This window comes from Lutra lutra, chromosome 7 (genome assembly GCF_902655055.1).
Source record: "Lutra lutra chromosome 7, mLutLut1.2, whole genome shotgun sequence".
In the NCBI taxonomy this organism is placed as follows: domain Eukaryota; kingdom Metazoa; phylum Chordata; class Mammalia; order Carnivora; family Mustelidae; genus Lutra; species Lutra lutra.
Genome location: NC_062284.1, coordinates 144,100,769 through 144,126,586, shown reverse-complemented (window position 1 = coordinate 144,126,586; position 25,818 = coordinate 144,100,769). Strand labels below are relative to the sequence as shown.

The 25,818-nt window shown below is 51.0% G+C and overlaps 1 protein-coding gene across 1 annotated transcript in view; it reads right to left on the bottom strand.

Annotated features, from left to right (window-relative positions):
* The window catches only part of DYNC1H1 (dynein cytoplasmic 1 heavy chain 1), a 68,748-nt gene that overhangs the window by 25,052 nt on the left and 17,878 nt on the right, over window positions 1–25,818 (bottom strand). The window contains exons 10-40 of the mRNA XM_047735322.1: window positions 24,439–24,588; window positions 21,672–21,818; window positions 18,819–18,959; window positions 18,290–18,466; window positions 18,047–18,157; window positions 17,844–17,963; window positions 17,073–17,312; window positions 14,932–15,087; window positions 14,684–14,797; window positions 14,137–14,247; window positions 13,850–14,059; window positions 13,551–13,697; window positions 13,195–13,361; window positions 12,923–13,096; window positions 11,120–11,285; window positions 10,851–11,039; window positions 10,568–10,762; window positions 9,512–9,794; window positions 9,187–9,287; window positions 8,309–8,468; window positions 7,060–7,303; window positions 6,715–6,898; window positions 6,020–6,232; window positions 5,076–5,314; window positions 4,736–4,892; window positions 2,314–2,541; window positions 1,578–1,808; window positions 1,170–1,310; window positions 689–922; window positions 391–597; window positions 193–314 (exon numbers count right to left, since the gene is read on the bottom strand). Of these exons, the coding sequence (XP_047591278.1) occupies window positions 193–314; window positions 391–597; window positions 689–922; window positions 1,170–1,310; window positions 1,578–1,808; window positions 2,314–2,541; window positions 4,736–4,892; window positions 5,076–5,314; window positions 6,020–6,232; window positions 6,715–6,898; window positions 7,060–7,303; window positions 8,309–8,468; window positions 9,187–9,287; window positions 9,512–9,794; window positions 10,568–10,762; window positions 10,851–11,039; window positions 11,120–11,285; window positions 12,923–13,096; window positions 13,195–13,361; window positions 13,551–13,697; window positions 13,850–14,059; window positions 14,137–14,247; window positions 14,684–14,797; window positions 14,932–15,087; window positions 17,073–17,312; window positions 17,844–17,963; window positions 18,047–18,157; window positions 18,290–18,466; window positions 18,819–18,959; window positions 21,672–21,818; window positions 24,439–24,588 (5,459 nt within the window). The remainder of the gene's footprint in view (window positions 1–192; window positions 315–390; window positions 598–688; window positions 923–1,169; window positions 1,311–1,577; window positions 1,809–2,313; window positions 2,542–4,735; window positions 4,893–5,075; window positions 5,315–6,019; window positions 6,233–6,714; window positions 6,899–7,059; window positions 7,304–8,308; window positions 8,469–9,186; window positions 9,288–9,511; window positions 9,795–10,567; window positions 10,763–10,850; window positions 11,040–11,119; window positions 11,286–12,922; window positions 13,097–13,194; window positions 13,362–13,550; window positions 13,698–13,849; window positions 14,060–14,136; window positions 14,248–14,683; window positions 14,798–14,931; window positions 15,088–17,072; window positions 17,313–17,843; window positions 17,964–18,046; window positions 18,158–18,289; window positions 18,467–18,818; window positions 18,960–21,671; window positions 21,819–24,438; window positions 24,589–25,818) is intronic.

Sequence of the window (25,818 nt, the reverse complement as noted above, 5' to 3'; positions counted from 1 at the left end):
GAGTCGGAGCTTTTGTTTTCAAGTCTGTTTTCCTGGGATCGCAGCACAGCGAAAGGAGCCCAGGGGCCACCCTATGATAAGCAGTATTTTGTTTCCTCTTTATAATTGAAACCACATTTTCATTGTGCTACATCTAAAGCAATCGTGGAATAGGATGTTGTGAGGTAAGGGAGGTCTACAGAGCGGTGTTACCTGTGAGACAGGGGCTTTCTTCCAGGATCGGTGGGTGGATTACAGGCCCCGACAAACTGGATTCTCTCCAGCTTCACCCACGTTTGGTCTGAGGTTCGGTAAAAGCCTCCGTGCTCCACCATCTGAGGGCAAGCGGGAGTGTTAGCTCGGCAGGAGCAAACGCGAGCAAGGGCAGCAGGGACTCGGGGATGTACACACCTGTCTGATGAAGGATATGACCCTCTGGGTCCCGTATTTATCCATGTCCGGCAAGTTGATCTCATCACAGAATAGGACCAGCCACTTCCCAAGTTGAACAGGAGCCAGGACGACCCCGTTCGGTGTGCGTCTGTACTCACAGTAGTGGTCGAACGTCTTCAGCAGCAGCTCTGGGGTGGTCGCACTCGAGAAGTTAAGACCCACAACCTTCGGATGGGAAGAACCAAACGAAGGCCCGTAAGCCCCATCCCGCATTTGAGGACCAGAAGGCTTGCTGCCCACGTCCCAGCCTCTTTACCTCCATGTCAGGCAAGGCCCGGAGGGCGCTAAAGAGCGTCATGGTTTTGCCAGAGCCCGGAGGGCCACACAGGACCAGTGGCTTGTGCTCAGCCAGCCAGGTGTACAAGAGGGCTTCGTGGCGGACAGTGTCCAGAGTCGGCACGACGACGTCAGGGGCCGCCACCTTGTGCGTCTCCACTTCAATCTGAGGCACCTTGGCCTGCCAGGGTGACCACTCTCCACTGATGGACACCTACACCCAGAGAAGGGGCGCGGGTCACTCTGGGAGCCACACACTACCTCACTTACAGACTCACTTGTTTTCACACAAAACAACCTGCATATCCATCTGCTTTCCTTTTGTACAGCATAAAAGAAAGATCGGAACCTTTTTATGAAATGGAAAGAGTAAGCCAAGCCCACGGTGAGGTGGCTCTGGGAGGAATTAAGCCAACGTGGCAAGATCAAGGGGAAGAAGGCCACGCCCTCCGAGCCCGTACCTCGTAATCGATGATCGGTATGTTGGGCGCGGCGGGCAGTGGCACTGTCGTGATTCTCCGGATGTATTCACCCAGCTCTGCTCTCATTTTCAGCCGACTGTCTCCAGACAAGGACCAGAGTATGGCATAAACCAGATACCGCTATTGAAAGAAAAAACAAAACCCATTTTTAAATACAGTTACAACAATAAAGACACTTTCAGCAACAATAACCTTGAAGAAAGTGGTTCCCAGCATTCTTGGCTCATGGACACAGAGGCACCTTTCTTGGCCCCCATGAAAGCCTGACCCTGTGCCCAGGAGAGAGAACACCTCCCAGCGGGCACCTAGTTTCGGGAGGCGCACAGAGCTCGTGCATGCCCGGCCCCGGTGGAGCCCTGCTCCCCCTCCACGCACGTGCCCCCCGACCTGAATGTAGCGCTCCAGCTGCTCGATCTGCATGGGGAAGTCGGGGTGGTTGGCGTTGTACTGGGCCACGTTCCGGCAGGCCTGGTGCAGCATGGAGAAGAGTGAGCCCAGGCAGCGGAGGCGCGTCAGGTCCATGATGTGCTCCAGCTTGAAGGCGTGCTCCAGGGCCTTGGTGACCAGGCCATTGGAGGTGAAATACGGCTGCATGATTGTGGCTGCGTCCCTTTGGATCTGCAAGAGGCAGTAAACGATATGGAACTAGTATTTCAGAAAGCCCAGAGGCTGTCATATATATTCTCACTTAAGCCCAGGAGAGGGTCATGTGACCTACAAACAATTTTTTTTTGATAACCTTCAATGACCAACCCTTACTCGTTTTCCTTTATCTTGGTAGTCCTCGACCACATTTCCTAGAAACACGGGCTTTCACCATTGAAATGGGAAAACGCAGTGTTTCATCAATTTGCAAAGAAAAGTCAGATAACCAAAAGAATTCTTTAAATTTTCCCAAACACATCTGCACTTCGGCAGAGGAGACTCCTTCCTTGGGAGCTGGTATAAGACGGCACTGACTATGCGAACCTCCCGTGAGAGCCCTTGTTCAACAGACGAGCAGAGACCACCCTCGAAGAGTACCATGGTTCCCTGGCTCCCCGGCCCTCGGGAGGTGGCACGTCCCTGCCCTCTCCGAGGCAGATCTGTGGCCGCACCGGGCAGAGCGCTGACGGCCTCGCACCTGCAGCATTGGGGAGGCGGCCTCCTCCCCCTCGTCCTCTTTGCCCTTGCGTCGGCGCTGGGCCTCATCCTCCCCTTCATCCAGGGGGATGCTGCGCAGCCGGGCCAGGAAGTTGTTGAAGATCATGTCCGTGCTGAGCACGTCCTCACTGAACCAGACCATGCCGCAGCGCGACACCGTGGCCAGCGTGGCGTACTTCAGGTCCTGCACTTCAAACATTATTCGCACCTGGAGAGAAAAAAGCATATTAACAATGTGGTCCGGTAGAAACTCAAGACGTTAAAATTCTTTTACCTATGCACACAGTGAAAGAACAATTATAATATTTTTGTGCTTAGTTCACTTTGTTTGAAGGTGAAAACTTCTATGACTGCCACCACTACACCATCCACGAGCTGCTCTCCGCGAGAATCTGGGAAGGGCGGGTGCCTGGGGGGCTCGGTCAGCCGAGTGTTCGACTCTTGGCCTCCGCTCAGGTCATGATCTCAGGGTTGTGGGATCCAGCGCCCTGCTGGACTCCACACTCAGCAGAGTCTGCTTGAGGATTCCATCCCCCCAGTCCCTGCCCCTCCTCTCTGCTTGCACACACGAGCACTTGTGCACTCTCTAAAATAAATACATAAATCTTTTTCCTCCCTAAGATTTATTTGGCAGATACAACTAGAGAGGGAACACCAGCAGGGGGAGTGGGACAGGGAGGAGCAGACTCCCTGCTGAGACTTGAACCTAGGACCCTGAGATCATGACCTGAGCTGAAGGCAGACGCGTAACGACTGATATATTTAGGGGTGCCTGGGTGGCTCAATCTTAAAGAAAAAAATAGAAGAATCTGGGTCAGAAGCGTGTGTGCTGGGAGAAGAGCAGGTGAGCCCTGGAGATGCACTCTTGGAGGAGAGAACAGCTCCCTTGGAGGGGGCATTGGCGGCAGAGGAGCACTAGCCTTACCCCAGGCCGGTATGGCTGCCACATTCCCCGCCTGAACCCAGCAACCTTCACCCTGATCCCTGAGGCAGGCAAGTCAGTCAGTGTCTCTGTTCCACAGATGGGGAAGTGTACCCCACCCAGGTCTAGTGCTGAAAATGGGGCTGAGATTCAAACCAGATGGTCTGATTCCCGAGCCTTAACCTCGGGGCTAGCCCGCCCCACAGGAGAGCAATCTCCTTCCAGCAATGGTCAGGATCTACTGGATAACAAGCCACAACAGAAAGACCTGACAAGTCAATCAAGACAAAAGTCCAAATGCACATTTCCTGAGCGGCACCAGGCATCCCTGGCTTGGTTTCTGACGTGATGACAGCCACCAATGCTGGTCCAAAGGTTCACATGCACCAGCTGCTCTTTCAAAACGGTTCCTCCTTTTTCTCACGCCCATCTCTGGCCCCTCAGCCAGTCCCACCAGCAGGAACTTTAAATTACAGCAGAACTCAGCAGCTCCCGCACTGCCAACTCCTCCGGCCCACACCCATGGCCGTGCCTGGATGATTGCCCAGCTCCTGGGCAGTCCCCTTGCTCCCACCCTGCTCCCTGCAACTACGCTGCAGCCGGCAGCCAGAGGGATCTGACCCAGACTCTCCCGAGGCTCCTGACGCCCCCAGCAGGCACGTGACAGTCCTCACGGTGACCCCCACTGAACTTGATCCGGCGGCCCCCTTCCCCTGGTCTCACCCACCTCTCTCACCTTGGTCCTTGCATCTCTGACCAAGCCCCCTGCTATCGGCCCCTTTAGCTGGAACCGGCACACCCGGAGGCCCACAGACTGGCTCTTCCACCTGCCTCGATTTCTCTACAGACGCTTCCTGGGGATGCTTCCAGGTCGCCCTTCCTGACAGGGCACCCTCCAGATCTCGCCAACACCCACCACTCTCTTCCAGCTTGTCATCCCCTTACCACCTAACACTGTTTCCCTTGGTTTTCTGTCATCACGTCAGACTGTGTGTCCCAGGACAGCAGGGGTTTGGTCTGGTTTTCTCCTGCTGGACCGTCAGTAGGATGCGAGTCCTTGCCAGGCCCACGAACGTTTCCTTATCTATCCGGTGGTGTGTCCAGGGCCTGGACCAAAAGCTCATTTCCGAGGGACAGCTTTGACAGCTTCCATATCTAAATTACTCCACTTTGCCACTTCCCAGATGTAAGGTAACTTTACAGAAATCCTAATGACAAGCCCCTAACGTTCGGTTAGGAGTGTTAATCGGGAATTACGGAGTATGCTTAACATTTAGCTGAGAGCAGAAAGGTATTGGTCCAATGGAACTACTTCTTGCCAGCCAAAGGACTGGAAAAATCTAGCACCAGGAGACTCTGTCAACCCTGAAAACTACTCACCTGGCTGACCGCTGCTACAGACCCTGGAGCCTCACCTCCAGAGCAGCACTCTGCTAGCACACAGGCCGCCTGGTCTGATGCCCCAAAGAAGGCCACTTACGTTGGGCGGAAGGCTGAGGCGCTCGCCATTTGGCAGAGTCAGGAGCTTGTTGTCATCCAGCACCGAGTTCAAGTTCTCCACCCACTCGGGGTCCACGTCGCCGTCGAAGACGATCCACTGGCGCTTCTGCAGCTCACCCCTCACGTTGTCTATGATCCTGGTTTGGAAAGGTTTTGAAACAGCTGTTGACCAACTTGAGATTCGGAGATCAGAGATGCTCACCTACATGGTTTCTGCAGTGACGACTTAACTCATTCAGTTTTGGTTAGAAAAGTAATACCTGCCGCTAATGTAAGGTCAGAGCACCAGGGCCCACTTTCGGGAATCGTGGCAAACTCACTTTCTCAGGACATGTGTAAACAGCCCATCCGTCCACTCCCTGGTGTTGGGGTCCAGGGTTCCGTAAAGGTGGTCTTTGCTGATGGCCTTGGGGTCAATGATGTGGGCCACGCCCTCCACACCCTCGAGCCTCTCCAGAGCCTTGAGGAGCACGCGCCAAGCCATGCTCTTCCCACTTCCTGAAGGCCCCACCATCATCAGGCCATGGTTGATCTGTGTGATCTGATAGAGCTGGAGGACCTGCCGGGCCAAACAGACCACATCATAACCACTCCAGAGAAGAACAAGAAGGTTCTCCAGCCCCTCCTCGTGGCAGCAGACACGAGACATGTGCTCTGAATCCCTAAATGCAAGCACTATACCGGAACTTTTAAAGTTAATGGTTCATGAGCCACATCTGCAAAAAATATTTCAATAGGGCTTTTCACTAAACTAGGGGCGCTCTTCAGCTGGGAGCCAGAGGAACTGGGGACGCCGACCCAGCTGCCTCAAAAGATCCCCTTTAGAGAGGGTGGAGGCTCCCTGGCTGAGCCCCGTCCGGCGCCGGTCCGGTCAGCATGCAGCCGTGTAACCGTACGCTGCTCAGTCTCCCAGAGCAAGGAGAGAAAAGAAGCCCACACAGACCATCCACCCGCACGGGTTAGCAGGTTTATGTTGTTAACCCTACGATGTTGGCGAGTCTAGTGGTAAAACTTACACTGGAGTAAATACTTTCCATAAGTATTTCCGTAAGTGTCAGTGTTTCTAGAGAATGAACTCCACCACATACGTGAAATTTTCACGGAAACCATTAGGTTTATGTTTATGAAAAAAGCCTTGGGTCCCATCTTGATAAAGCAGCAGCCCCCTGGCCCTCACGGTCCAGTTCTCTCGAACGTGGCTCTTTCCTGGGGCCTGGGGCTGCCGTGACCGCACAGTGCAGCCAGCGGGGTCAACCCCCTTTACCTTCTCAACCCACATCCCGCCGACTTCTTCTCCGTCTCCGTACGTCAGGTACATCTCCTGGCACACCTTCTTCAGCTCCTCTCGCAGCGCAGTCATCTCGCCCCGGTGGTACTGTACCCCGGGGAACACGTCCGACAGGAGGCTGAAGAGCAGCGGGATATCTTCTGCCACCAGCTTGGGCACCATAGTCTCACAGACACTCTGGATCAGAATCTAATGGCAAGAAGACAAACAAGCTCTGAGCAGGGGTGTTGGGGCCTGGGGGGGAGCCCGGCTTGAACGGCCACTGCCATGTCCCCAGAAGGTACGTCAGAAAGATGTGGCTGCTAGTGACTCAGTTCACTGTGCAAATACAGGTTCTTCTACCCATCCTTCCCAGGCCGGGGGATTACCATGGGGCCTCTCAAGCCATGGCTTAGATGTTGAAAAGGCAAATTTAAATATTAGTGTCTGGGGTGCCTAGGTGGCTCAGTCAGTTAAAGCCTCTGACTCTTGGTTTTCGCTCAGGTCATGATCTTGGGACCCTGGGATGGAGCCCCAAGTCAGGCTCGGGACTCAGTGGCAAGTCTGCTTCTGTGCCCACCCCTTCCCCCCACCCCTTCCCCTGCTCACACACACTCTCTCTCAAATAAATCTTTTTTTAAAAAAAAGTTAGTGTTTAAGGTGTGAGCGATTAGAAGAACATACGTACGAACCTCTTGTTCAGGTAGATTTTCTGCAATTTCTCCTTCATCAACTGCTTCCCCGCGTTCTTCTTTCTCCCTCTTGATCTTCTGGATTCTCTCTCTCTTCACGTTTCCTGCACTTACCAGTACACTCTTCAAAGCTCGAAGACCAAAGTCATAATGGCTTTGGGAAGAGAGCTGCTCATCACACAGTCTGAAAGAGAAAACGTTCACCTTAGAACAGCACAGTCTAAGCAGCCACAGAGTCAAGAAACCAGACACGGGCACTTGGAAAGCTGTGCCAGGGTCAGAGATGAACCGCAGCGGCACATCGCACACGCGCTAGCACATGCTCGGGTAACTCTGGGCACTCACTTGAAGAATGGGACGATTTTGTTGGCGAGGACCTCGGCGGTGCGGAAGCCCTGTGAGTACAGCATGACCTGGGCGATGAGCTGCCGGTCGGGCTTGGTCATGGCCAAGCTCCGGAAGAGCTTCTTGAGGTTGTCGGGGAGGTTGGACCTGCCGGCGTAGCCGGGGTTCATGGTGATGAAGACGGCCATGTCCGGGCTCACCTTCACTTGCTTGTTGAGCAGTTCACAAGTAATGGGGGCAGAGGCTGAGACCAGAGAACGGCGGTAAGACTTGAAATGTTCAAAACCAGGCTAAAACCTCCCTGAAAGCACTCATCTCCCCATCAGCCTCTAAAGCTCAAAGCCCAGGCCTGCGGGGGAGCCGCTCTCTGGCGCTCCTCCAGGCACGTCACCCTACCTGGGCAGACATAGCTGTGCACACACCACCTACGTGAGAGCCACCTGCACGTGGAACAGTCACCAAGGGCAGAAAACGCACACTCCGCTTCCGCACTGCTGGGTGTCACAAGGTCACGGAAGGACAGGAGCGCAACCCAACAGCAGTTGCAGAAATAAAAATCAGTCCACGTGACACAACGGACTGGCTCAGATGCCAAGGACTGCCTCTTCTGGGATCAACTGCCGCCACCCACACCTGAACCCACACTTGAACCCCGAGCACTGCTCTCTCTAACACCGCTCTGTTTCACCGAGAGCTCCGCCAGTCCTCTGGTAAGACAGGTTCCTACTATTGCAGAACGCAAGTGGACTGCATGGCGGCCGCCGCTGCCATTACCCCTCCAGCACCCACCCCGCCCCCACCGGTGTGCCTGGCTTTGTAGGAACGAGGCAGGGGACCAGAGCCTCTCAGCACAGGTCCTCCTACAGTGACAGAGGGCATGTCCCTGAGGCCCCCTGGAAGAACACTCTGCCAGCAGGCGGCCAGGAAGGCTGGCTCCAGGGGCACGCAGGGACGGGGAGGGGAGCTGGGAGGGCCCACACTGGCCCAACACGTGCTGCAGGCAGGTACTGTGGGAGGGAGCACGGGGATTCTGTCCACCTGGGCAAGGCAGCCAGGGTGTGGGCCGCTCTGGTCTGAGCAGCGTAGACTGCCCATGCAGCATCATCTCAGGTCTTGCCACCCCGCCTGCAGCACTGAGTCCTGGAGGGGAAGTTCGATGCCACGTTAAGGTGGCCAAACGGAACCCAGCCCACATGGGCTTCCCCTCCACAGTTGCTAAGTAGCTTGTAAAGAAAAAGGGAAGTCTCACTCTTGTCACAGTTGGGGTTGGAGTGCTCCCGCAGCGCCTCCTGAATACACTGCACCTGCTGTGACACGGCCGACAGCATCCGCTCCTCCAGACGGTTGAACTCGTCAAAGCAGCCCCACGCGCCCACCTGGCACAGCCCCACGAAGATCCGTCCCATCGCCTGAAACCAGAGCGGAGAGAGGGTCTCAGTGCTGGATCAGTGGTCCCGGTGCTGGACTGGGCCCTCCATCTGCCGCCCTCCCAGCTGGCTGTGGAGGGGACATAAGGCCGACAAGGGACGTGCGTGGTCCAGTGGCCCGCACGGAGCAGGCCCGTTGGTGACTGCAGTGACTGTCAGCGCACGCTTCAGTGCACCGCACCTCTCCTCCTCCGTTGCCAGTGAAATCCTAATGAGAAAGCTCTTCTCTTTATTCTATCGCCTTTAGTTGGTTAAGAAAACTTATTCTCGGGGCACCTGGGTGGCTCAGTCATGAAGCATCTGCCTTCAGCTCAGGATTCATGATCCCGGCTCCTGGGATCGAGCCCCGCATCAGGCTCCCTGCTCAGCAGGAAGCCTGTTCCTCCCTCTCTCACTCCCCCTGCTTGTGTTCCCCCTCTCGCTGTGCCTCTGTCAAAAAAATAAAATCTTAAAAGAAAAAAGAAAATTTATTCCCAGACACAGGCACTAACGATTTCTTCTAAGAACATGCAGCTCAAGTCACTGCCCGAGCACCTACACTGGAGCCCCACTCAGAGTCACGGCACCCCCAGTCCCCAGAAAAGTGCGGATGAGCCACGCCGAGCTGTGAGGCCAGCAGCCTGGAGAGGGGCCCAGGGTGGCACTCCCCAGCTGGCCTCTCAAACCACTAGACTTTAGGTGGATTCAGAAAGCTTCTCACCTGGAAATCAAAGGTTTCATCGCAGTTGAAGACTAAAACAAAGCGTCCAAGCTGATGGCCAAGAGCTTTGACCGACTCGGTCTTCCCAGTCCCGGCCGGCCCTGTCATTTAAAGAGCAGGATGGAGCACATGAGTCCATGGGGAGGGATCTTGGCTTTACACAATTCATTTACAAAACCAAAGATTTAATAACTACAAACAAATCTAAAATTCTAGAATGTTCCACCTACAAAATTAAGAAATAGGTTTAAAGTCACTGGTTTACTCTTTACAAAGTATGCTTACTCTTCACACTCCGTCCGTCCAGGTCTGTGGAGTAACTTACCGAACGGGGACCCTCCCAGCCTGGCCTCTAAGGCTTGAGTCATGGTCAAATAGCAGCGGTCGGTGAGTGGGGTCTGCACCAGCTTGTCCTGGACGCCGAGGTACTCAAAGCCATAGTTAAATTTGGCATTTGCCATCTGGATCGACAGCTGCTGGAGCACATCAGTTTGCTTAGGGTCGAAGTAAAAGCGCATCTGGCTGAGCCATTCGAATGATTTGGCGTTGTCAATCTTGCTTTTGATCAAGGACCGAGTCACATCCCTCTGGTGAACCAGCTCTGTAATCTGAGCAGAGAGTCAGTCTGAGAATTCATCAGGGACTGGAGAAGTATACAGTGCCTTTCCTGGGGATGCGATCCTTGAACACCTTCAACTTGAGATGTAAGATCCAGTTACAGTGGCTTTTAGTAAATATTCCAAAATGTGAATTCATTCTTAAAACCAACAGAGTTGGGTGCCTGGGTGGCTCAGTGGGTTAAGCCTCTGCCTTCGGCTCAGGTCATGATCTCAGGGTCCTGGGATCGAGCCCCACATGGGGCTCTCTGCTCAGCAGGGAGCCTGCTCCCCACCCCCTCCCGGCCCTTTGCCTGCCTCTCTGCCTATTTGTGATATCTGTCAAATAAATAAATAAAATCTTAAAAAAAAAACCCACAAAACCTAACAGAGCTGTTATTTACACACTGGAAATGGGCAGAATTGAGCTGCAGCAAAACCAAACAACCAACAAAACTACTTTAAGTGCAAACTGCAATGGGCAGGACATGCGTCTCCGACCTCATAGTCTGGCTGCAGCACGGGCGCCAGCCCCTGGGCGCTGCTCTGGGAAGGGATGCGGAGCAAGAGCAGAAAGCCCTGATCCAAGCTTATCACCTCCTGTTTACCAGGATGTGTACACAAAACTCCCCACTCTGGCTTGGTCACCTGCCGACAGGACCAGACAGTAAATACCCACCCCAGACTCAAAAACTCGCCACCTCCTTTTCTCCCTAACACCCATCAGAGGACTTTGCAGGTACAAGCACCCGACTGGTGAGGAACGAGTCAGACACGGGACTCACCAAGTGCTCCAGCTTCCGTCTCCGGAGTGGCGGCTGCTCCATGAGGACGGAGTCGGCCAACACGTTGAGAGTGACCTCCACGTTGCTCAGCACGGAGTGCAGGGGCGCCGCGTCCCCACTGCCCCCGATGCTGCTCAGCGCGGTCTCCACATTTTCAGACCAGGCGATCTGGGCTGACAGAACCACGAGCTGGGCCTGAACGACACGAGACACAAGAACCAAAGGATCACTTCGGACACCCCGTGCACCCGCCTTTACGCTGACCCACTTCTGCTGCATTTACCTGGTACTTATCAATCCAAGTGATGTATGTATTCGGGTCAATTGAAGTTGCTTTACCAAAAATCTCAACTTCTGTAACAGACTCAGCAAGAAGTTTAGCCAGCGTGACTCTCATCTCCTTTTCCACCAGCGTGAGCCACTCGTTGATTTTGGGATGCTCGGTAATCGACACGGGAGTTTTAAACATGACCTGGAATAAACGCAGTTCAAGAATGAAGACTGCAAAGACAGGAGAGAGGCACTCTTAGCTACAATCACACATTCAACTACCTCCTCTCCTTCACGGGATGAAATGCCCAAGACGACAGAGTTATCCTCGTTCAGGATGATGCTCGAAACTCCAGCAAACATTTTCTTGAAATGTTTCTGTAACTTAGCTACATTCTTACTGTTTCCAATAATTTCAAGCAAATCTTCATCACCCACGAAATAGAACCTAAAATTAAAATAGCATTCAAGTTGCTAAAATATTATACATAGGTAAGTAGTCGATCAATATGTAACTTCAAGGGATGCCTGGGTGGTTCAGTGGGTTAAGTCTCTGCCTTCGGCTCAAGTCATGATCTCAGGGTCCTGGGATCAAGCCCCACGTTGGGTTCTCTGCTCAGCGTGGAGCCTACTTCCTCCTCTCTCTCTCTCTCTCTCTATGCCTGCCTCTCTGCCTACTTGTGATCTCTGTCGAATATATAAAATCTCAAAAAAATGTTTTTCAAAGATTTTATTTATTTATTCTAAGATTTTATTTATTTGACAGAGAGATCACAAGTAGGCAGAGAGGCAGGCAGAGAAAGCGGGGGAAGCAGGCTCCCCACTGAGCAGAGAGTCTGATGTGGGGCTTGATCCCAGGACCCTGAGATCATGACCCAAGCCGAAGGCAGAGGCTTTAACCCACTGAGCCACCCAGGCACCCCCCAAAAAATGTAACATCAAACTATAGGAAGGGAAACTGGATTTGGATGGTAGTGGTCAATCTCCAAGTTTGAACAGAGATCACATTAAACTTTTTTTTTTTCATTTTTAAAAAATTCTTATTTATTTATTTGACAGAGAGAGATCACAAGCAGGCAGAGAGAGAGGAAGGGAAGCAGGCTCCCTGCTGAGCAGAGAGCCCAATGCGGGGCTTGATCCCAGGACCCTGGGATCATGACCTGAGCTGAAGGCAGAGGCTTAACCCACTGAGCCACCCAGGTGCCCCCACATTAAACTTTTTCTAGCCCTCAGCAGAAGATACTTTTTTTTAAAGATTTTATTTATTTATTTGACACAGAGAGAGAAAGAGAGATCACAAGTAGGCAGAGAGGCAGGAGAGAGGGAGAGGGGGGGTAGCAGGCTCCCTGCTGAGCAGAGAGCTTGATGTGGGCCTTGATCCCAGGACACTGAGATCACGACCGGGCTGAAGGCAGAGGCTTAGCCTACTGAGCCACCCAAGGGCCCCCATTTTTTTTTTTTTTTTTAAGATTTTATTATTTATTTATTTATCTGACAGAAAGAGAGAGAGATCACAAGTAGGCAGAGAGGCAGGCAGAGAGAGGGGGAAGCAGGCTCTCTACTGAGCAGAGAGCCCGAGGACTCTGAGATCACAACCTGAGCCGAAGGCAGAGGCTGAACCCACTGAGCCACCCAGGCGACACATATTTATCTTAGAAATTACTGAAAAGGAATTCCACAGATTTCATGTCATTTGCCTTACATCATGGACTTCTTATTTACTTATTTTACCTTTTACATAGTCTTATTTCTTAAAAGCCTATTCAATTTATAGTAATCAAACTATGCAGAAAGGAAGAAATACCACTTGGAAAATAACCAGAGCTGAATTTTTAAGAGTTATGAGGTGCCTGGAAGGGTGGATAATAGTTTCAGTGAAGCTTCATAAACAAATGCAAGGGAAAAATGAGGGATTATTCACTATAATTAGGAATACGTGCACAAAAAGAGAGAAATATTCATTGAATGGATTATTGGAAACACAACTCCTGATGTGAAAACAATCAACACACAGCCCCAGAAGGGAGAGCAGATGGCTCTTGAAACTGAACTTCACTTCTGCGCAAGTCAAAGCAGGCATCTTACCTGGGGAAAGACGATCGCTCCCTTTCCAGGTACTCTCCCAATGCCTTCTGGATCTTTCCCAGCAGGTCTGCCAACCTCTCCAGAGACCTCTGGACCCCCTGGATGTTCAGAACGTCCATAACAAGGGGGGACTTGGATACCTTTTTCATCAGAGCCAAAAACTCCGTGCTGATACTACAAATCAAATTGAAGCCATTGTTAGCTTTTACATGAGAGCGGTTAGCAGACACGTCTACGACTCGGCTCTCTTGCTCCCTGGCTGCAGGTCGTACCTCTGGAACCGCTGTGTTTCCACCGGCAGCAGGTGCTTGATATCCGCACTGCCCGTGAAGATGCCTTCCAGATAGACCCACCGTCTCTGCACGTCGATCCACACGTCAAAGAGAGCCATGATCCGGTTCAGCTTGTCTTCCCAGCTCAGGGCATCTTCCTCAAAAACCTAGTGGATAGACGGAAAGCAGATCCCAGCTGCTAAACCTTTCACTCATAGATATGCCAAAGCTTACTAAAAAAGTGCAAATTAGGTCAACTTGTTTGACTAACACTTCAAAAACCTGTCAAACGATATTACAGAGAAAGTGCAGGAGGACGCTCAGTAAGAGAGGGAAGGCTTCCCCAGCAATGGTACCTTGTAATACGGAGACAGCTTCATGGCCGAGACGCTGTTGATGTGCTCTTTGACCTTGTTGAAGAGGTCATCCCAGCCTCGGATCAAGCGACACTTGTTCTGATAGTTAACCAAGTCTAGCTCGTAAGTATTCCATACCTCTCTTATCTGAGTTAAAACCAAAAGAAGGGATGTTATCGATATGTGGGCATTCGCCAGCCGCACAAGCAAGCAGGTGTCACGGGGACAAACACCACAGGCTCAAACCTACGTCACAGCCAGAAACGGGACATCAAAATGGCTACCGGTCTATTATTTACCTGCTTCAAAAATTCTTCCAAAGCCATCTCCCCTTGTGCCACAAGTAGCACGTCCTTGACAATAGCTTCATTTTTCTGCAAGTCAACATCCCAGATCTGGCCAAGGGTTAGCTCAGAAACAACCCAATTAACATGAAGCCTTTTCATCAGCTGCTTCCAATGGCGATCTTTGAGTGCCTCGGATTTCAGCTCAATCACCAGCATGTTTATCTGCGGAGAGAGTCAGTGGATCACCTGTGCAGCCGTGCTCCTAGAGGACGCCCGGGACCCCAGCCCTGACTCACTACCTTCAGGTAACCTTTCAGAAGCCTCTGGACAAACTCATAGGATGCATACTGCCGTAATCGCGCGGGGAAGTTTTTCAGCTGGTTCAGGAGGCCATCTAAATTTTGTCGAAGCTGTGGAGAGAAAAGGTGGTATTTAGTTTGCCAACACATTCTTTAAATGGCGAATATCTTATAAAACGCTTTTAAGGGGCGCTGGGTGCAGTAGTTGGTTAAGCGTCCAACTCTTGACTTCGGCTCAGGTCAATGTGTCAGGGTCAGGAGACTGAGCCCCGCGTCAGGCTCTGCACTGAGCAGGGAGTATGCTTCTCTCCTTCTCCCTTTCCCTCTGCCCCTCCCCTGCTCCATCTCATTCTCTCATCTCAAATAAATTAAGTAATTTAAAAAAACCACCTGGTTTTGAAGCACATTTTACATCAGTCCAGACGAAATCTGTGAACGACCACCCTGTGACACTTGGTAAACTCACGCCAGGTGGATAAAGCTTCAAAGCGAAACCTACAACTCCCCACACGTGAGGGCACACAACAGCCGCTGGGACTAGGTATACCTTCCGAGGCTGGACGGAGACCCACGGCTGCTCCTTCATCTGATCAATCTGCTCCCAGACCTTGGAAAGTTCTGACCAAACGCCTTTGAGATCCTGTAGTTCCTCTAAGGCCACCTGTGATGGCGACAGCACAGCAGTGAGCCTCTGGACGCAGGAACCACTGCAGGTCTGGCAGGGCCCTTGAGAAGGCCCCGGTCAAGGGCAGATCGAGGATGAGGAGCCCCACCCCTACCACCCGCAGTCCGTACCTGGACACGCTCTTCACTGCCGCTGAGAAGTCCTGTATCTGTCAGTTCCAGCGCCTCCTTGGCCTTTGCGCACTTCTCCCGGTCATCCTTCAGCCTGCCAAACTTTCCTTCATATATGGTAAGAGCCTGAAGCGCCTCCTCCGGGCGAAGATTGCCCTGCAAGCAAAGTGTGGAATTGCAGAGCTAAGTCTCAGGACAGATGCCTGCTTGGGCTTTGAAACGGTAGGGAGAGCCTGTGGTGAGTCTGGAAATTTGTGGTTCCTTAAACATGTCTCTGTGTAAGTACCTCTTCAGCAAGATGTATGCTTATGATCTATGTTAACGAATGTAACTTTTACTCCTGTATCTGACATAAACAAAGCATGAATAAGAAAGGTAGAGCACTGATGTGCCTCACTGGCTCAGTCGGAAGAGCATGTGACACTTGATTTCCGGGTCGTGAGTTCAAGCCCTGTGATGGGTACAGAGATGACTTGAATCAACATGTATTTAAAAAAAAGAAAAAAGGGGGCGCCTGGGTGACTTAGTGGGTTAAGCCACTGCCTTCAGCTTGAGTCATGGTCTCAGGGTCCTGGGATTGAGCCCCGAGTCAGGCTCTCTGCTCAGCAGGAACCCTGCTTCCCGCCCCCCTGCCTGCCTCTCTGCCTACTTGTGATCTCTCAGTCAAATAAGAAAAAAAAAAAAAAATCTTACAAAAAGATAAACTAAAAGAAACAAGAAGGTGGAGTACCACTCCATTTAGCTACCATCTCACTAAGTGCCTGGGGAGGCAGGAAGAGAAGAGTTAGGACAAACTGGGGCTGGGAACAGGCCTCTCCCGATCTGAGGGCACGGGGCTCTGGGGGGGGGGGGGCGGGCGGTGGCTGCCAGCCATGCCCTCCCTGAGGTACACAGTCACTGCATCAGTTACTGAGAGAGGGACGGGAAATCAAGTGGTCCTCAGTGAAATGGCCTCTAGTTGAGAATTAAACTATGATTTGCTGACTCTTCAATAATTTGAAAATGACTAGATAAAATATAAAAAAATTAGACTGTAACACGTTACTAGCAAAAAATGGCAATAAACAATATTCAAATTTTGGTGATCAGAATCTTGCCTACTGAGGAATACTCACGCCCCTGCTAGAGCCAGCATTCTGCAAAGCTACAGTCCTGGCACTTGTGAAAGCAAAGGGCTTCTTAAAACAGCAGCCCTCGAACCAGAATTAAACACAAAGTCGGATCTCTGGGTCCAAGAGCACAGGCAGGGTTGAGGCAGGACGGAGCTCTGCTGAGTAGGAGGGAGGCTAGATCTGTCACCAGGCCTCCTGCGGAACTCCTACACCCCAAACCAGAACACCAGATTAACATTCGGAGTGTCATACCCATCTGCCCCCTCTTCTCCCCTATGCTCCTGTTTTCATGTCTAAACAAATCAGACTGAACTCCCCTAGGAAACCAGGTACACGGTTCTGTACTTGCTTGAGCCTTGCACACACTGTCGCCTCTAAGGAACCCCCTCCCCGCCACTACGTGACTTGCCAGCTCCCCTTCCTCCCGCAGGTCTCCCCTCAGACGCCACCCTCCCTGTAAGGCAGCATACCACCAACACTCCTCGTCCGCCTGGGCCCTTCCCCATGGCACCGATCCCCATCTGACTCAAATACATGTCTTCCATGCTCGTTTTCACCTGCCTCTCCCACTGCAGTGTCCCTCCTGGTCATTGCTCTGTCCCCACTGCCTGGAACACAGTTGGTGCTCAGTAAATATTTGAATGAACCAAGAGGACTGAAGGGGCAGGTCCTGGGTACAGAAGCAATGATGACAACAAGGATGGCAGGATCTGCCTCCCACAGCACATGCCAACGTGAGGCTTGGCCTGTGTCTGCGAGAAATTAAATTCTAATTTTTGAATATGCCTAAGTAAGAGACTAACTTAACAGAAAACCTTAAATTTTTAAAACCACCTGCTGACTTAAATGATCGTCACGAGGGCTTCTACATAAAAAGAGCTCTAAGTTGGTAAGTGCTGTTTAAGTTACAAAAAGGTAACTCCTCATCACTGGAACGCTAAGTCAGAGCAAAGCCTTCAGCGTGGGAAAAAGGACATGGATTCGCAGTGGAGGCTGCCTCAGGGCTGGGGTGTGGCGGGCGGGACTCACCGTGACAGGCTTGGTTTTCTCCCAGTCGGCCAGCAGGTCTGTGGTGCGGCTCTCCACGGCCCGGTCCTCCTGCACAATCTTCATCTGCAGGTTCGCCACCTGTTGCTGGATGGCAGAGTCCTTTCGCCGCATGATGTCGTTAAAGGCCCCCCACTCGCCCTCAATGTTGTCGATGTAGAGCCAGGAGGGCGGGAACTGGAACCTTTGCTTTTCCAGCAAGCGCTGGCCATTGCGGTAGAGCTTTGAGAGGTGAAAAACAGAGGGTTTTTTTTCTTTCACAATAGAAACCGTCGTCAGATTCCATGTAAAAGGAAGACACCCTGCAGCTCTAGAATACAGAACATCAGTATGTTTGCTCTTGTCCAGAAACCTGCCCAGGGAGTACGTCACCCAGGAAGCAGCATGGCCCAAGCCTGTGGCAGCTGGTACACCCCACACCCGGCTGCGCCCGAGCGGCCCTGAGAGGACAGAAGGTGTGCTGCTGAGGTGCATCGCCCCCCTCCTTCCAAGTTAGAAAAACCAATGCATGTGTGACTCAAAGATCAACAGCTAACGTCCAAGATTTAAAAGGCAAGACAGAGTGGTTCTCAAACCTCCACATGCTTAGAAGTCACCTGCAGAGCTGTTTAAAATGCAGACCCTGGGACACCAGGATCCGCGTTTAAACCAGCTCAGCAGGTGGGTCAAGCTGGTGGCTTGCGGACTGTGCAGACCTAACTCGAAGCACCTCCCAGGCTGATCCTGAGACTCTGAACTGTTTCCGGAACTCACCTCAACTTGTTTTTCAAACTGTTTGATCTTCCGTTTCAAAGACTGCACGTAGGTGATGAAGGTCACTGCGTCAGAGGTGCTGGCCGTGTCCACCGAGTGCTGCTCCAGCTCCTGGCGTGACTGTTCGGAGAGAACACAGAAGGGTAACGCGGGGCCCAGGTCACCAGCAGACTCGTCTCACTGCCAGGATCCTGCTTCCTCACCTTGGAGATCTGGGAGTGGAATTCCGTCATGTTTGATCCGAGCATCTGCCCAAATTTGCTGAGAACCTCCTTATGCCAAGAGTCGTACTTCAAGTTCACCTTAGACTGAACCTGCAGGTGAACGAGCCCCCGACAACAGGCCGTCAGCTCCTTCGGGCTTCAGCTGCATCCCCGTCCCACACATCAGACGCTGCCTCGAGAGCCAGCCACCTCCACCCCTTGTGACAAGACAGCAGAGCTCACCTTGCCGTAATCTATAACCACCGGCCCAAACTCTTTCTTGGTTTCTGCGTTGTCGAAAGTGCCTCTGGCCTTCCTTATCTGAACCAGGAGAGCCTGCCACTTGTTGAGATCTTCCCCCAGTCTGTTGTAGATGTTCTCAGCCTGCATGTCCCACAGGCACTGATACTGAAGCCAGACCTGCAGGCAAAGGGCACGGTCAAGCACACAGCCGGCTTCTCACTGTGCAGACCACTCGTGCATAGGACGTTCATATTTCATTAAAAAGACTCACTTTCAACACTGCCAAAAAAATTCACTTCAAACTCTCAGAATTTTCATATTAAAAGAAAAAAATACACTGTTCTCTGAAATGTGAGTTAATAGACTGTAAGATTTGCTCTACTGCTGACTGTTTAAAGTAAGCGTTATCTAGTGTATCACACGGTATACACAGTGCACAGACTTTAGCTCCCATCTTTATTAGACCGCATATGCGCTACATTAAAATAGACTCTACAGCAATATTTGAACGACACTGCGAGCTTCTCACCTTGACGTACTGCTCGACCTCAGTCACGATGCCCATGACCGCAGAGTAGGACTCCTCTAGGGCAACGGGGCCATCAGGCATCCGCGTTAGAGCATTCCGGTAGAATTTCTCTTCTTCAGTCAGCTCATAATGTACGCCCACCTAAGGAAGCAGAGGCGGAAGGAGCACAAACAGCATATACAAAATGTTCATCTCAGAGCCCCTTTCACTGAATTCAAATGAACTGCGGGAATAGCTTGCTATAAAATTGGCATTTAATGTCCCCTTACCCCAGCCATGAGAAATCAGAGGCCTACTCGAACTTCACTCATCGGCCAATAAAGGGAACGTCAGACCAACCACAAGCTAGAGCATGCGGTGTCACTACGTAAAAGCAGTTACAGAGCTCTCTGAGCCCTGGGAGCAGAGCCTCTCCGTGGCAGTGGAACACCAAAGGTGAGGTCTAAAGGACTAAGATGACCGTGACTGCACAGTTACACCAGCCTGGATGATGGAAGTGATGACCAGCCATCGCGTCAATGAGCGGAGCGCTGGCTATGTGCCAGGCACTGTTCCAGGCTCGAGAAATAGCCAGACAAAAATCTCTGCTCACACAGACTTATATTCCATGGGAGGAAAGACAGGAAAAAGCAAACTATATAGAACATTAGCGGGTGAGCAGCGCTCTGGAGACAAAGCAGGAAGGAGGAAGGCTGGGAGTACAGGGTGGGGGAGGTCAGGGAAGGCCCCACTGAGCAGGACTAGGGGAGGGAGTATGCTATGTCAGCACGTCGCTACCACAGGTTCCAAGCAGAGGTCAGTAAGTGCGAAGGCCCAGGGGCAAGAGCTTGTCTGAGGAGAGTGAGAGGCCAGTGTGGCCGGGGCAGAGTCAGTGAGTGGGATGCAGGCGCTCAGGTCAGAGAGGCCACAAGCAGCATTATTAGCTGGGGCCCAGCACTCTGCCATAGGACGTGGCTTTCATGCGGGGTGGCGCGGGAAGCCATCAGTGGGCACTGGGAAGACCAGTGTCAGGACTGACATGAAATCTAAGTCTTACACTGCTGCTGTGTTGAAAATAGGTTTTAGGGCGGCAAAAGCAAACACAAAGATCTGTCAGGGGGACCCCGAAGAACCCCAGTGAGAGGTGACAGTACCTTGGATTGGTGGTATCAGTGGATGTGGGCAAAAGATCAAGGTTGATTTTGAAGACGGAGACAGTGGAAGGCCAGGGTGACACCTAGACTTAGGCCTGAGTGGGCTGAAGGTGGGGAAAGGAAAGACTGGGGGTGGGGGCAAGTCTGAGGGAGGGGGTCAGAGGCGCGTTCAGTGCATGGCACCCATCAATCTGGTGGAGACGCCCGGGAGCCAGCAGGAGAGACGGGTCTGGAGGTCAAGACAAAGGCTGGGCTAGAGATGTGAGAACGGAGTTGTTACACATGGCCAGCATTCAGTGAGTGGACTGTGTGGGACAGAGTTCTGGGGTGGGCAGCACACAGAGAGAGGCAGAGGCTGGAAGGAGGAGAGCCAAAGAGGAGCCAGCAGAGGAGACTGGCCAGTGAGTGGGAGGAAAAGCAGGACAGCCAAGAGGAACAAGCATATCCAGCAGGAGGGGGTGCGCACCTGTCACATTCTGCCACTGCCACTTCTCAGGCTGAGAAGGCTGCCACAGTGACAGGGAAAGGCCGGGGACCCTCACGTCTGAGCAGTAGGGACCTAGAGCAGATGTGCAGACAAGTCCTCTATGTTTTTACCAAGAGAACCAAGAAGTAAGATGGCTAGAGGGTGACAGGGGTCAGGCTTATTCACAGACAGGAGACTGAGCCACAGAGCAAGGGCATGGGACCCAGCAGAAGAGGGGCTGGCTTCACTTCCATCAGATGTGGAGACTAACAGAAACATGGCTGGTTAAAAAACAGGACATGACGGGGCGCCTGGGTGGCTCAGTGGGTTAAGCCTCTGCCTTCGGCTCAGGTCATGATCTCAGGGTCCTGGGATCGAGCCCCGCATCGGGCTCTCTGCTCAGCAGTGAGCCTGCTTCCCCCTCTCTCTGCCTGCCTCTCTGCCTACTTGTGATTTCTCTCTTTCTCTCTCTGTCAAATAAATAAATAAAATCTTTAAAAAAAAAACCAGGATATGACAAGAAATATCCTGCCATCTGTACAGACTGCCCAGAGCGGAAGGAACCAGTATTCACAGTTGGGTCCTGATTAGCTGGTCACTGCCAAGTTTGGGCTAATCACTGTCAGGACTATGAGTCTATAGGTGGTTGCTACAGCAAAAAATTCTAAGGACTCAGCCCATGTTGCATCTGGTGCAAAGCTAACAGCTTCTAGAAGAGCTGGCCTAACAGGCTCTGGAGGTCTGCTTATGCGAAGTAATACTGCTTAGAGACCAAGGACTACCTAGTCTTTTGGGTTTTCCTTTTGCTCCAGAAGCACATTATTACTAGGATTTGTTTTGAAATAATCTGGTGGATGAAAAGGTATCAAAATTTAAATTGACCACATGATAATAAACAAAGCAGGCTGGTGTGAATTCATGAGACTCCTAGTTTCACATGTATCTGGAAACCTCTATAGTAAGTGGGGGTGGGGAGGAACCAGAATTAAAATTCCCAGAGAAGTTCATGGAGGGAACTTCTACGAAACTACCGAGATTGGAATTGTAGAGGCAACTATTCGGAAAGGCAGCCCAGGAGAACTGTCAAGTCACATAAGCCTCCTCTGCTTCCCCTTAGAGTGCTGGGACCCAAGTGTGCAGACTGAGAAGACAGACAACAGCAGAATTTAAAGAGGCATGACGGAGCAGTGGTGCCACAGAGCCCCGGGGGGGCCCGGTCCGAGGGGTCACGGTGAGGGTGCCAGGAAGGCTCACCTGGTACCTCTGACTCTGGATCCGGGGAAGAGACAGCACAACCATCTTCCAGGCAAACATTTCCTGATACAGCTTGTACCTGCACTCTTCGATCGGCGGATTCAAGTAGATGACCTGATTGGTTATTCTTAGCTCATGAACAACATTCTGTAAGACAAAGATTTCATTTCTTACTCAGCAATCAGTTTCAATAAACTGGCTTTTGTGCCTTTGTGATGTCAGAGTCAGTATTCGTGAGATATGTGATCGTTTCTTGGTTAAAAATCTATCACGCAGGGGCGCCTGGGTGGCTCAGTGGGTTGGGCCGCTGCCTTCGGCTCAGGTCATGATCTCAGGGTCCTGGGATCGAGTCCCACATCGGGCTCTCTGCTCAGCGGGGAGCCTGCTTCCCTCTCTCTCTCTGCCTGCCTCTCTGTCTGCTTGTGATCTCTGTCTGTCAGATAAATGAATAAAATCTTAAAAAAAAAAAAAAATCTGTCACGCAGGTGTGATTCTAACATACTAATAAACTGGTGAATGTCTCCAGGAGCCATTTTCAATTAAATGGTACTGAACATATATGTGTGTGACTGTCGCTCAGTAATCACCTCAAGGAAAATCAGGTGCTATGAATCCTGAAATTTGAAAGTGGGTATAAAGTATACAAATTATAGCTTTTTTTTTTTCTGATTGTAAAAAGCATTAGAATCATTTCAGAGAAATGTTCTTGACATAAATGCTTTTTAAGTTAAAAAAAAAAATGGTTTTGACACACAACACTTTCGCCCTCTAAATTTTATTAACCTACTCGAGTCTGAACCATGAGTGTGTTACCTGATTAGAGAACGTGGCCTTGTGTATTTCGCGCCCCCTCTAGAGGACTGTAAGGAGTCAGGGGGCAGGCACTGCTGAGGCTCCTCCTGGGTCCCCTGTACCTCAGTGAATATGTAACACCGCGGAATGGAGCACCGTTTGACTGAATGTGCTGGCTGATCTCCGACACAGCGACCCTGGGATCCGAGAACCCTGTGCCACCGATGCAGGGATCGAGGCTGGCACGAGCTGTCAGACACGCACCGCACAGAGCAGGTTTACAGGCCAAGGTGAGGCCATGCCTCCATGCCGCCTACCAGTGTCTGCTTTAAGCTAAGCAAGAATTCCGACCCCATCTCTATGAGATAACTGCTTTAGCTTAGACATACTCATTTGCTTTTTTGCATCTCTGCATTTTAAAAAGTAGGCTCTGGGGATAAATATATGTAATATTCCACAGTGAAAACACTTTTCAAGCATTAAGAGGAAAAAAACGAGAAGGTAACACCTGGGGAAACAAAACCAGCCAATTGCTTCTCCTACATCAAAGTTTCTACCTTCTGTTCTTTTAGTCTTGTTTTCTGAGACTTTTTTGGGGGTAAATATAACACAAACTGTGTAATGCAAATGCACGGCTTACTGAACTACCATGCGGGCAGACACCTTTGTAACCCACGCCCACACCAGCAGACACGACCTTTTTGCATAGCCTGAACTAACACAATTTTCTTCTAGAAGGCTTGCTGGGCCTCGGCTGGTCACTTCTTCACTCAAATGGGAAATCGGTGGCTTGCAGACAAGGACTGCTGTCCAGAGTGGTGACCACTGTGCTAGTCATTCTTCCACGAGATGCTGAGATTTTGTGAAAAGTGACATTTTAGTGTCAGAGTCTAAACTTCTCCTTGTACAGATTACACGGGGTTCTTGAAATGATTTCTTGCACGTATGCTTAGAAAGCAGAGATTGGGGGCGCCTGGGTGGCTCAGTGGGTTAAGCCGCTGCCTTCGGCTCAGGTCATGATCCCAGGTCCTGGGTTCAAGCCCCACATCGGGCTTTCTGCTCAGCGGGGAGCCTGCTTCCTCCTCTCTCTCTGCCTGCCTCTCTGCCTACTTGTGATTTCTCTCTGTCAAATAAATAAATAAAATCTTTAAAAAAAAAAAAAAAGAAAGCAGAGATTGTTTTATCTCGTGTAGATTTTTTTCTAAAATTTCCCACTCTTATGGGGCGCCTGGGTGGCTCAGTCAGTTAAGTGACTGCCTTCAGCTCAGGTCATGATCCCAGAGTCCTGGGATCAAGTCCAGCATCGAGCTCCCAGTTCCGTGGGGAGTCTGCTTCTCCCTCTGACCTTTCCCCTCTTGTTTTCTTTTTCCCTCTCTCAAATAAATAAAATAAAATAAAATCTAAATAAATAAAAACAAGATTTCCCACTTTTAAAAAACTTCCGATTTTGTAATTATTTTAGACTTACAGGAAAGTTGCAAAGAAAGTATGAAGAGATTTTACATACCCTTCACCAGCTCCCGTTAATGTTGCCATCTAACATGGTACAACTACCAAACGAAGAAGTCGACACTGACACAACACTACTAACTAAAATACTGACTTTGGTCCGATTTCCCAGGCCCCCCACAGCACACACAGTAGTCACAGTTCCTTAATCCCTTCCAACCTCTCACATTTTCTCAGTTTTTCCTGGTCTTTCATGACCTTGACACTCTTTTCTCATGGTCAGAATGAGTCTGGGAGCTGTGGGGACAAAGACCAAGGGGAAAGCGGCTGTGTCACCACATCGCACACATTGCTGGAGTAAAACAATGAGCACGAGACAGCACTGGTGTCGCTGACTTTGGTCCCCTGCATGTGGGGCTGTCTGTTAGGTTTCTTCACTGTTAAGTGACTTTCTCATTGGTACTTTTCCAAGGAAGAACCCTTTGTTTGATTGACAAGCAAACTGGATGCTATGGAAAATACTCACTTTAATCTTCGGCTCTCCGCCAGGCTTGTGACTAACTTGAGGCGCGTCTGTGTCCATGTCAACTTCTGCCTTATCTTCAGCTTGTCCAAGCAGCACCTGGGTCCAAGCTCTCAGGCCAGCTTGTAGGCGCACGCCCAATATTCTTTCAATCTAAAGAGAAAGCAGGATGAAAGACCAGTGTTCTTCCAAAAGGTAGCTTAACGAGCACGTCAGGTAGGAAGCCAATGCTTCAGGTCAAGCACGACGGTTGCTACCCCACCCTTCATCTTACCCTGGATCCCCACCTCACTAGGTCTCTCTCCCAGCCTCAGAGAACGCGACCTCCATCTGGGGGCTAACCCAGTCACCAACCCTCTGACTTGTAAGGGACAAGGAGATGGACCCAGATACAGTCACGGTCTTGCTGTTTGCTCAACTCACTAGAAAATTTACAAAACAAAAGTGTTTTCCTGGTAGCCTCAGATATAAAACTAATAACCTACAATTTGGAGAATAAGCCTGATGTATAAGTGACACACAACATTAGCTTGAGGTATGCGACATGATGGTTCTGTGTTTCTATGTACTGTAGAACCATGACAAGGTAAGACCAAGTAACATCTGTCAGCAGACACAGGCGCCCATTCTCTTTCAACAAGTAAAGAAGAGAGACGCCTGGGTGGCTCAGTTGGTTAAGCGGCTGCCTTCGGCTCAGGTCATGATCCCAGCGTCCTGGGATCGAGTCCCACATCGGGCTCCTTGCTCAGCGGGGAGCCTGCTTCTCCCTCTGCCTCTGCCTACCACTCTGTCTGCCTGTGCTCATGCTCGCTCCCTCTCTCTCTCTAACAAATAAATAAATAAAATCTTTAAAAAAAAAAAAACAAGTAAAGAAGAAAGCCTTCTGATACGGAATGAGACAAGTGAACGTCCCATGAAAGGGACATCTGTGTGTCTTCGTGCAATCTGTCCCCCCTGGGAATGCTGTAAAGGCTGCAGTGGCAAAGCCTGAGACTTCCAGTAGATAAGGAAGAGTGGGCTTTCTGAAATTTCCCTGAGAGTGCTGTGTGTGTGGATACACTGTACCTTTGTGGGTCACAGGCTTTCTCTTCCTTTCTCCCTAAATGGATAACTAAGGTACTTTGGAGCTGCCCACTGAGCAGCTCTGCCATGAACTACCCTACTCCCTGGGGCTCTCTGCAGATGCTGACACCCGCCAACAAGAAAGCCACGTGGGTGGTAAGTATGTTTTAAACACATGCACAGCTGCACACAAGTACTTCCCTCTCTCCACATACTTCTGTAGGGATGAGCCGCGCTCCTCTACACCAGGAGTAAGACCTATCTCGTTGCTAGGCATTTCTTTTCCTTTTTAATTAAGCTCTTGGCTCAACATGGGCCTTG